Here is an 11,739-nt window from a genome sequence, read left to right as displayed (position 1 = left end):
CTCCAGGCTCTGATCAGGCCCTACACCCAAACAAGGGCACTGCGTTCATCCACCTCTGGCCTGCTCGCCTCCCTACCACTGAGGAAGTACAGTTCCCACTCAGCCCAGTCAAAACTGTTCGCTGCTCTGGCCAATGGTGGAATACAATTCAAGTGGTAATTGATTGTAACTTTATCCAGCACATCCTCCATTGAGGACCGGGTATGGGCACATACCAGAAAACGCTCCCTCTCTGAAATATTGAGGATTTGTGTGCAAATAGGGTCATTGGAAACAGTACCAGGGAAACCTAACCAAAGAATGGATTGCTGTCATACCTTGTCCATAGACTGCTTACATGATAAGGAAACCAGTATGTAATTCCGTCATTTGGGTGAACTATCCCTTTAAGAGCGCTAGCTCAGAATAATACAGCCATTTTGTAACATTTGTATCGTGGATTCCTCAATGGTTTCTATTGTCTTCTAAATCTCATGAACTCTTAAGTAGTGAAACTGATTAATGGACTATTTAATTCTGCAAATCAGATTAAGGGTGCCAGCATACAAACTATAAAAATAAACTAACTACCAGCCAATGACGAGCCAATATTAACTTTGTATTTTAATAGAGAATGTATCAACATTACACAGTGAACCATGGACTCTTCAGAGACAGGAGAATGTGTCAACATTACACAGTGAACCATGGACTCTTCAGAGACAGGAGAATGTGTCAACATTACACAGTGAACCATGGACTCTTCAGAGACAGGAGAATGTATCAACATTACACAGTGAACCATGGACTCTTCAGAGACAGGATAATGTATCAACATTACACAGTAAACCATGGACTCTTCTAGGAGAATGTATCAACATTACACAGGGAACCATGGACTCTTCTAGGAGAATGTATCAACATTACACAGGGAACCATGGACTCTTCAGAGACAGGAGAATGTGTCAACATTTTAGTGATAATGCCAGAGAAACCAGTGGTTGGAGGGTATAGTGGCACGGGTGTCGTTAGGCCCAGCAAACCATGGACTCTTCAGAGACAGGAGAATGTATCAACATTTTAGTGATAATGCCAGAGAAGCCAGTGGTTGGAGGGTATAGTGGCACGGGTGTCGTTAGGCCCAGCAAACCATGGACTCTTCAGAGACAGGAGAATGTATCAACATTTTAGTGATAATGCCAGAAAAGCCAGTGGTTGGAGGGTATAGTGGCACGGGTGTCGTTAGGCCCAGCAAACCATGGACTCTTCAGAGACAGGAGAATGTATCAACATTTTAGTGATAATGCCAGAAAAGCCAGTGGTTGGAGGGTATAGTGGCACGGGTGTCGTTAGGCCCAGCAAACCATGCCAATATATCCTCCAAACACCAGCTTCAAAGGAACTATCACTTTTATACAAAGGTTTACCAACATATTCAAATAAATGATAGACATGTTTTCATTAACTTTATTTTAATGAATTTATTCATACTATTTCATCCTTCAATAAGATATAGTCCTGAGACAAATCAACGGTTGCTACCCAAGCCGCCGGGTCGTTCGATCTATCGGTTCGGTTGCCAGAGACGCGACCCAGTCGTTCAGTCTTTTTGTTCTGTATCTATGGACGTATCCCAGTCGTTCGTTCTAAATGTTCCATACTGGCTAGCAACGTTCTTCTCCCTTGCTTTCTAGCTAGCCAACTACGGCTAACTTACAGTCACGTCAAACAGTGCAACCAGAATAACAACAAAGGAGGTGCATTTGCATTTGTTTAAGCTGTTTTCTAATGACATTTATTTGGATACATCCATAACACTGAGCTAATGATGGGCAATTTCACCTGGTGTAGAAAATGTGCTCTCTCGTCAGGACACTGTTGTTTAGAGGAGCCAACAAGACAGCTAACACAATAACTTCAAACCAAATCAGGAAAGATAAACTAGCTTCACTTTCATTCATTTTACCTGTTTTCTATTGATAGTTCTTTGTATATACAGTTGAAGTCTGAAATGTATATACACCTTAGCCAAATACATTTAAACTCACCTTTTCACAATTCCTGACATTTAATTAGAGTAAAAATTCCCCGTCTTAGTCCAGTTAGGATCACCACTTTATTTTAAGAATGTGAAATGTCAGAATAATAGTAGAGAGAATGATTTATTTCAGCTTTTATTTATTTCATCACATTCCCAGTGGGTCAGAAGCTCACATACACTCAATTAGTATTTGGTAGCATTGCCTTTCAATTTTAACTTGGGTCACAAGCTTCCCACAATAAGTTGGGTGAATTTTGGCCCATTCCTCCTGACAGAGCTGGTGTAACTGAGTCAGGTTTGTAGGCCTCCTTGCTCGCACAGTTCTGCCCACACATTTTCTATGGGATTGAGGTCAGGGCTTTGTGATGGCCACTCCAATATCTTGACTTTGTTGTCTTTTAGCCATTTTGCCAAAACTTTGGAAGTATGCTTGGGGTCATTGTCCATTTGGAAGACCCATTTGTGATCAAGCTTTAACTTCCTGACTGATGTCTTGATGTTGCTTTAATATATCTACGTAATTTTCCATCCTCATGATGCCATCTATTTTGTGAAGTGCACCAGTCCGTCCTGCAGCAAAGCACCCCCACAACATGATGCTGCCACCACTGTGCTTCACGGTTGGGATGGTGTTCTTCGGCTTGCAAACCTCCCTTTTTTCCCTCCAAACATATCGATGGCCAAACAGTTCTATCAGACCCGAGGACATTTCTCCAAAAAGTAAGATCTTTGTCCCCATGTGCAGTTGCAAACCGTAGTCTGGCTTCTTTACGGCGGTTTTAGAGCAGTGGTTTCTTCCTTGCTGAGCGCCCTTTCAGGTTATGTCGATATAGAACTTGTTTTACTATGGATATAGATACCTTTGTACCTGTTTCCTCCAGCATCTTCACAAGGTCCTTTGTTGTTGTTCTGGGATTGATTTGCACTTTTCGCACCAAAGTACGTTCATCTCTAGGAGACAGAACGTGTCTCCTTCCTGAGCGGTATGGCGGCTGCGTGGTCCCATGGTGTTTATACTTGCATACTATTGTTTGTACAGATGAACGTGGTAGCTTCAGGTGTTTGGAAAGTGCTCACAAGGATGACTTTCTAAGGTCTTGGCTGATTTCTTTAGATTTTCCCCATGATGTCAAGCAAAGAGGCACTGAGATTGAAGGTAGGCCTTGAAATACATCCACAGGTACACTTCCAATTGACTCAAATTATGTCAATTAGCCAATCAGAAGCTTCTAAAGCCATGGCATCATTTTCTGCAATTTTCCAAGCTGTTTAAAGGCACAGTCAACTTAGTGTATGTAAACTTCTGACCCACTGGAATTGTGATACAGTGAATTAATCTGTCTGTAAACAATTGTTGGAAAAATTACTTGTGTCATGCACAAAGTAGATGTCCTAACCGACTTGCCAAAACTATAGTTTGTTATAAACAAATGTGTGGAGTGGTTGAAAAACGAGTTTTAATGACTCCAACCTAACTGTATGTAAACTTCAGACTTCAACTGTATCCATAAAAATGATGCTGATTCATGATTTTGACTGGCTGAGAAAAGCTGCCTGCCTGTCTGTCTCATCCCGACACCCGACACCTTCATTACTATTGGACAGCTGGAGATTGAATTTGAATATTGAAACAATGTTGCAAATGTCTGAGAGACAGACAGCAACGTTGATACAAATCTCCACTGTTAAAACTAAATGTTAGTCTAAAGGAAATGTGAGATAATGTCTAGATGCTTTTTATAGTGGAGATCAAGTTTATAAATTGCCTGGCTGGGCTGATGAGACAGTGGAATGCGCAGTCAGATGTAACAGAGTAAATAGGCATTTTAACGGCATAGATTTTGCCGGTATTCACTTGTGGAATAGACCGGCTGGAATGCAGATTTAACCAATCAGCATTCAGGATTAGACCCACCCGTTGTATTATACACAGTAAACCATGGCCTCTTCAGATAGACAACAAACAGTGGAATCAGCTGATGAAGTATGTGAGAAACTGAAAATGTAGACCAATGACCTTTGACCTCTGACGATGTAGCCGTAGTCCTGTGTGGATCAGTTGGTAAAGCATGGCGCTTTAGGGGGCTGAGGATGAGGAGCCAGGTGCTGGAGGGACCATGTGCTGGGGGGGAGGGGCTCCGCATGCAGAGGAGTGGTGACAGCAGCTGACAGCAGTAGTGGACGTTTAGTACACAGGCACATTAAAGTACTCATGACGGGGCTGAGGGAAGAAAGATGCACACAGCTGTAAGACAACAGCCATCCCAGGTCCCACCCCGACCCACGACAGACAGACACATGACTGGGCAATGAGAGGGAGCAGGACACGGAGCAGCAGGCCGAGCTTCATAGAGTAATAGACTACAGACCTGCACACTGTGAATAAAGGCCTTTATAATAATAATAGGGTTTTGAAGAACAGTCATTGTTGGCTTTAACCTAAGATTTGTTTAAAGTGCTAAACAGACTTCACAAGATTACAGGTTAGACAAGTGTACACAGAGACAAAAACACAGACACAAACCCTCACACACTTTGTTCCAGTGACATAAAAACATTTAGCCTTCCACGAATACGAAACGTTACAACAGACGGGACCAGATATGGGTTTGAGACAGGACCAACAGACTTCATAACTAGGGGTTGAGACAGGACCAACAGACTTCATAACTAGGGGTTGAGACAGGACCAACAGACTTCATAACTAGGGGTTGAGACAGGACCAACAGACTTCATAACTAGGGGTTGAGACAGGATCAACAGACTTCATAACTAGGGGTTGAGACAGGACCAACAGACTTCATAACTAGGGGTTGAGACAGGACCAACAGACTTCATAACTAGGGGTTGAGACAGGACCAACAGACTTCATAACTAGGGGTTGAGACAGGACCAACAGACTTCATAACTAGGGGTTGAGACAGGACCAACAGACTTCATAACTAGGGGTTGAGACAGGACCAACAGACTTCATAACTAGGGGTTGAGACAGGACCAACAGACTTCATAACTAGGGGTTGAGACAGGACCAACAGACTTCATAACTAGGGGTTGATGCACGACTAGGGTTGCAAAGGGTCGGAATCTTTCCGGAAATATTTCATGGGAAGTTAAGCCCAAGAATTTGGGGAAATTTCATCAAAAAAGTTAGCTTATAACAGTGAACCTTTTTTTGTGGGATACACATAAGGCCTTAAGGCCTAGGTCTTGTAGCATATTGTGGTTAAACTATCCCCAATTCAATGGAATTGCAACCCTCTGCATGCACAGTGCATTATTCCATCACATGCACAGCTGATTCTCAAGATCTTGCACACTAATGAGATGCCATTGAGCCCACACTACTACACTGTCTGAGCCAAGGACTACATGCTTTCTGGTAAGTTTTCATTACAATACTGGGTGGGGGGAATATATTTTATATGATACATGATTTGTTGTTAACTAGTAAATAGTAGCCTGCAGCAAAGTGTGTTTAAATCATTTCTAACTTGTTAATTTCTGATAGTTAGTTTTTGCTACCATGTGGGTTTTACCTTGATTGAGACTGCTAATTGAGGAGTGTTAATTCACCTGTTTCCATACTAAAACATGTATTTTACAAAGGAGTTGTTTAATCAAACTATTTATCTGTACATGGAATTGTATGTTTTTTTAAAGTTATTTTTTTCTAATCTTTACAGGAAAATGCCACAGGCTCTATCTGATGTGTGGAGACATTTCACTGCAGCTAATGTAAAAGGAAAAGCTGTGTACATTTGCAAATACTGTGCCAAATCATATGTGAAGAATGCAACAAAGATGCAGAAACATCTGGCCAAGTGCATAAAGTTCCCTCAGCGCTCACAACAAGCAACCTCTGACAAAAGCCCCTCTACTTCTATTCGAGGTGTAAATGATGAATCAGACACCTTATTGACAGCAACAGCTCATGGTCCTCCTAGAATCATACATTTTTTTGGCTCAATGGAGGAACGTAGTCAGAGAAATGCTGATGAATGTCTTGCTCGAGCTGTGTAAGCAACTGGTTCACCTCTGATGCTCACAGGCAATGTGTATTGGAAGAGATTTCTGAACGTTCTTCACCCAGCATACACCCCTCCAACCAGACATGCTTTATCTACTCATTTGCGAGATGCAGAGTTCAAAAGAGTTCAAGTGAAGGTCAAGCAAATCATAGAGAAAGCAGACTGCATTGGAATCATCCCTGATGGGTGGTCTAATGTTCGTGGGCAAGGAATAATTAACTACATCACCCCTCAACCAGTATTCTACAAGAGCACAGACACAAGGGACAATAGACAAACCGGTATCTACATTACAGATGAGCTGTAGGCAGTCATCAATGACCTTGGACCACAGAAGGTATTTGCACTGGTGACAGACAATGCTGCAAACATGAAGGCTGCTTGGTCTAAAGTGGAGGAGTCCTACCCTCACATCACACCCATTGGCTGTGCTGCTCATGCATTGAATCTGCTCCTCAAGGACATCATGGCACTGAAAACAATGGATACACTCTACAAGAGAGCCAAGTAAATGGTTAGGTATGAGAATGGTCATCAATCTACCTCACCAAGCAAAGTGAGAAGAATAAGAGCACCACATTGAAGCTGCCCAGCAACACCCGTTGGGGTGGTGTTGTCATGTTTGACAGTCTCCTGGAGGGGAAGGAGTCTCTCAAGAAATGGCCATATCACAGTCTGCCGATATGGACAGCCCCATCAAGAGGATCCTCCTGGATGATGTATTTTGGAGAGAGTAGTAAGCAGCCTGAAACGCCTGAAACCTATAGCATTAGCCATTACACGGAATGAGGGAGACAATGGCCATCCTGTCTGATGTTCAAACTCTGCTTGCAGATGTGAGATAATAAATCCATACTGCCCTGCCCACTTCACTGTTGCTCCAAGCAGAGGAAACTGCAGTTCTGATATACATCAAAAAGCGTGAAGACTTCTGCCTGAAGCCCATACACGTCACAGCGTACATGTTGGATCCCAAGTATGCTGGCAAGAGCATTCTGTCTGGTGCAGAGATCGACAAGGCCTATGGTGTCATCACTACAGTGTCTCGCCACCTTGGCCTGGATGAGGGCAAGGTTCTTGGCAGTCTGGCGAAGTACACTTCCAAACAAGGGCTTTGGGATGGAGATGCAATATGGCAGTTGTGCCAACATATCTCATCGGCCACCTGGTGGAAGGGACTTTGTGGATCTGAGGCTCTTTCCTCTGTTGCCTCCATCATCCTCCAAATCCCACCAACATCAGCCACCTCAGAGCGCAACTGGTCCTTGTTTGGGAACACACACACCAAAGCATGCAACAGGCTGACAAATACAAGAGTTGAAACATTGCTGGATGTCATAAGGTGAATGCACCAATTTGTAAGTCGCTCTGGATAAGAGCGTCTGCTAAATGACTTAAATGTAATGTAAATGTAATGTAAATGATTTATTGTGATGGTGTAGACTATATTACATGGATTTATTGTGATGGTGTAGACTATATTACATGGATTTATTGTGATGGTGTAAGTAGACTATATTACATGGATTTATTGTGATGGTGTAGACTATATTACATGGATTTATTGTGATGGTGTAGGTAGACTATATTACATGGATTTATTGTGATGGTGTAAGTAGACTATATTACACATATGTCAGAGTCAAGGCCCGCGGGCCACATCCGGCCCGCAAGAAGGTTTTTTACGGCCCCTGGGATGATCTTGATTTATTATTAGAACCGGCCCGCAGCAAGCCGGCAGCCCGCAGATCTTTTACACGCACCAATACTACATTTCCCACAATGCAAAGGTGACGCACCGAGCAGTAGGCTGCTTCATTTCAATATTTATTGGCACAGCAGTCGTCAGCATCACAGTAAAATTAACTTTCAGATACCCATCAAAAATGGCAAAACGGAAGGTGGATACTGAGAACCGGGGGTTTCAAACAAGGTGGGAGTCGGAGTATATGTTCACGAAGGTAGCTGGAAAACCTGTGTGTCTTCTGTGTGGAGAAAGTGTGGCGGTACTGAAAGAGTATAATCTGAGACGACATTATGAAACGAAACACGCGGACAAAAACAAGAATATGGACATGGAACAAAGGCTACAAAGGCAGAGGAATTAAAACGAGGCCTCAAATCTCGACAGGCTCTGTTCAAAAAAGCCAAATCACAAGGCCAGGCTGCTGTCAAGGCCAGTTTTATTTTGGCAGAAGAGATCGCTAAATCAGCCCGGCCATTTACGGAGGGGGATTTCATCAAAAACTGCATGATTAAAGTTTGTGACGAAGTTTGCCCAGAAAAAGGCAACTCTTTTTAAATGTGAGTCTGAGCAGAAACACCATTGCCGAGAGAGTAGACCAGTTGTCCATCAATCTAAAAGAGCAGCTTGTGAAAAAGGGAAAAGATTTTATTGCATATTCCTTGGCTGTGGATGAGAGCACCGACATTTCTGACATTGCCCAGTTGTCAATTTTCATCCGCGGAGTGGACTCCAACCTAAAGCGTGACAGAGGAGTTTTTGGCTTTACGTCCTATGCATGGCACAACTACGGGGCATGATTTGTATGAAGAGGTGTCAAGATGTGTAAATGAGATGGAGCTGCCTTGGGAAAAACTCGTGGGTTTGACAACCGACGGAGCACCTGCGATGTGTGGACACAGGAGCGGACTGGTGGCGAAGATACGGGAAAAGATGCAAGAGGAAAACGCGACAGGTGAGCTGACAGCTTATCATTGTATCATACACCAGGAAGCGTTGTGCGGTAAAGCCTTGAAAATGGAGCATGTAATGAGCATCATCGCACAGTTAACTTTATCAGAGCCAAAGGTTTGAATCACCGCCAGTTCAAGGCATTTCTGACGGAGTTAGAAACGGAGCATGGTGATTTGCCTTATCACACAGAGGTGCGATGGCTAAGCCAGGAAAGGTGCTTCAAAGATGTTTGAGCTTCGTGAGGAGATTTGTCTGTTCTTGGACAGCAAAGGGAAAGACACAACACAACTCCGAGACGAAATGTTTCTGTGTGAAATGGCTTTTCTGTGTGACATTACGAGTCATCTGAATGCAATAAACTTGCAGCTGCAGGGTCGGGATCATGTCATCTCTGATATGTACAGTACAGTGAAGGCATTTAAAACCAAACTGACTCTGTGGGAGACGCAGATGCGGAAAGAAAATTTGAGCCACTTTCCCAGCTGCCAGACCATGAAAGAGAAGCTCTCTACCAGTGCGTTCCCGAGCACACAGTTGGCTGATAAAATAGGTATGCTTGCCGCTGACTTTCGACCCGATTTGCTGACTTTGAAGCACAAAAAAGCAGGTTGGAACTGCTCGGTAACCCATTTGCTGTTGACGTGGAAAGCTCACCACCAAACCTCCAAATGGAGTTGATTGACCTCAATGCAATGATGCACTGAGGGCAAAATATGCGGCAGTGGGTGCTGCGGAGTTCGCCCGTTTCCTCCCGGCACAATGCCCCAGCTGCGCATCCAGGCTGCTCAAACGTTGTCTATGTTTGGCAGCACATACCTGTGTGAACAACTGTTTTCTTTGATGAACCTGAACAAAACATCATACAGAAGTCGACTTACTGCTGAACACCTCCACTCAATTCTGAGGATTTCTTCAGCTCAGAGCCTTACCCCGAACATTGATGAACTTGTGGAAAAGATGGGACACCACCAAGTATCACCCTCAACCTCAAACAAGTGAACATTACTGTGCAATCACATATTTAGAGTTTTTACTCAGTTCAAGTTTAAAAGTTAAAATTTAATATTTGTTTTCACTGCATGTTACTTCTCCTTAAACAAAGTGTTGTTTTTGATTAATAGATTTTTGCACTTTATTTTTTTGTATTTCAATCCAATTATATTTTAAAATATTTCAGTTGAGTGGATGATAGAAAATTGCTATTATTGTTTTTCTTTGAAGTAAATTTAGCCCACTTTTGCTAAAATAGAAAATATAGTCTACTGATGGTGCCTTGAATACCGGTTTCTTTCATTTAATGTTCATGTTATGGGGATATTTATATAAAGGAAATTTGTCTTTTGTGTCTGTTGAAAATTAAAGATTACTGACAGAGCCATAAGAAAATATTGCTTTATTTATCTGATCATATTGTAATATATTTGTTAGGTTTTCAGTAGGTTCAATTAGGTTCACTAGACTATATGCGTCATTTAAAATTTTTTCAATGAACATTCGAACAGTCCGGCCCTCGTCTTGTAGCTGATTTTTTTATTTGGCCCTCCGTCCATTTGACTTTGACACCCCTGCTATATTACATGGATTTATTGTGATGGTGTAGACTATATTACATGGATTTATTCGTCTTTTTTTAAATGTTCCAAAGGTTTGGAAGCCAGGAGATGCTAAATGTGTCAATAACGGTCAATTACCGTGAGACCGGCAGTTATTTGCTTGACAATCACCGGCTGAAAAAAAATGTCCGCCCCTAGTTACGCTTCCCTCGACCCTGCACCGAAATCCGTTTTGGTTTGTTTGTATATTTCATTGTGTTCTCCCATGTGCTTCTTATCCTTTGACCAGTCTTTAGAGATAGAAGTCTGAGGTTTTGAGTAGCGGTGGAAAATAAAGAAACTAGCAACCTGCTGTTGACCTCTTATTTTGTCACTCAACCCAAACTTTAAGAACCTGTATGCATGGTAAGCAGAGCTCCCTTTTTTTAACCTTTATTTAACTAGGCAAGTCAGTTAGAACAAATTATTATTTTCAATGACGGCCTAGGAACAGTGGGTTAACTGCCTGTTCAGGGGCAGAACCACAGGTTTGTACCTGCAACCTTTCGGTTACTAGTCCGACGCTCTAACCACTGGGCTACCCTGCCGCCCCTTAAACCTTATCCAATCTGTATACAGAGAAAAACTTTCTTTATCCAATCAGAATACAGAGAGAAACCTTCCTTATCCAATCAGTATACAAAGAGAAACTTTCCTTATTCACGTAGTGCTGAGTGTGTATTTAGAATCGGCTCAGACGGCAGTATTTTAACAAAGCGTTGTGGTTGCTTACTCTACAATACCACTGAGCTGCTCCACAGTTTCATTAAAATAGTTTCATCATAAGCCCTGAGGTATGCCTTCCTTCCTCCATATTAATTAGTGCATCATGCGCTACCCTATGGCATACACTACTTCTAGCGACCTAAGCCCCAATTCTCATTTCACTGGAATGTTTTCTCCCCTCCTCTGATATATGCCCACTGCTGAACACTTAGATACTCAGACATGGCCAAAACCCGTCCAGTTTGGGTTCATGTCCGATGATGACTGACTGGCTGGCTGGTTTCCCCATAGCATTACAAGGTAAACAGTATGCTACATGCAGTCACCGAATACAGCACACTGAACACCATGTAGAGTGATTGACTGACTGGTTCACACCATGCTGACTGACTGGCTGGTTCACACATTCTGACTGACTGGCTGGTTCACACCATGCAGACTGACTGACTGATTGGCTGGCTTACACCAAGCGGACTGGCTGGCTGGTTCACACGATGCAGACTGATGACTGACTGGCTGGTTCACACCATGTGGAGTAACTGACCGGCTGGCTGGTTCACACCATGCTAAATGACTGGCTGACTGTATCAGTCATACAACACTCCACTCTGAACACCATGCAGACTGACTGATTGACCAACTGGCTGGCTGGTTCACACCATGCTAAATGACTGG

At 42.9% G+C, this 11,739-nt stretch overlaps 1 protein-coding gene across 2 annotated transcripts in view; it reads right to left on the bottom strand.

Annotated features, from left to right (window-relative positions):
* Nucleotides 1-585: 585 nt before the first annotated feature.
* Nucleotides 586-11,739, bottom strand: part of LOC115119803 (AP-1 complex subunit sigma-2) — a 34,151-nt gene continuing 22,997 nt past the window's right edge. For both annotated transcript variants that reach the window (XM_029648678.2, XM_029648679.2), the window contains one exon: nucleotides 586-4,241. Coding sequence is in view for 1 of the 2 variants with exons in the window: in XM_029648679.2 (XP_029504539.1) it covers nucleotides 4,206-4,241 (36 nt within the window). In the remaining variant the exon portion in view is untranslated. The remainder of the gene's footprint in view (nucleotides 4,242-11,739) is intronic.

This window comes from Oncorhynchus nerka, linkage group LG24 (assembly GCF_034236695.1).
Source record: "Oncorhynchus nerka isolate Pitt River linkage group LG24, Oner_Uvic_2.0, whole genome shotgun sequence".
NCBI lineage: Eukaryota > Metazoa > Chordata > Actinopteri > Salmoniformes > Salmonidae > Oncorhynchus > Oncorhynchus nerka.
Note: the sequence above shows the minus strand (reverse complement) of the source record. Positions and strands in the feature narration are given on the sequence as shown.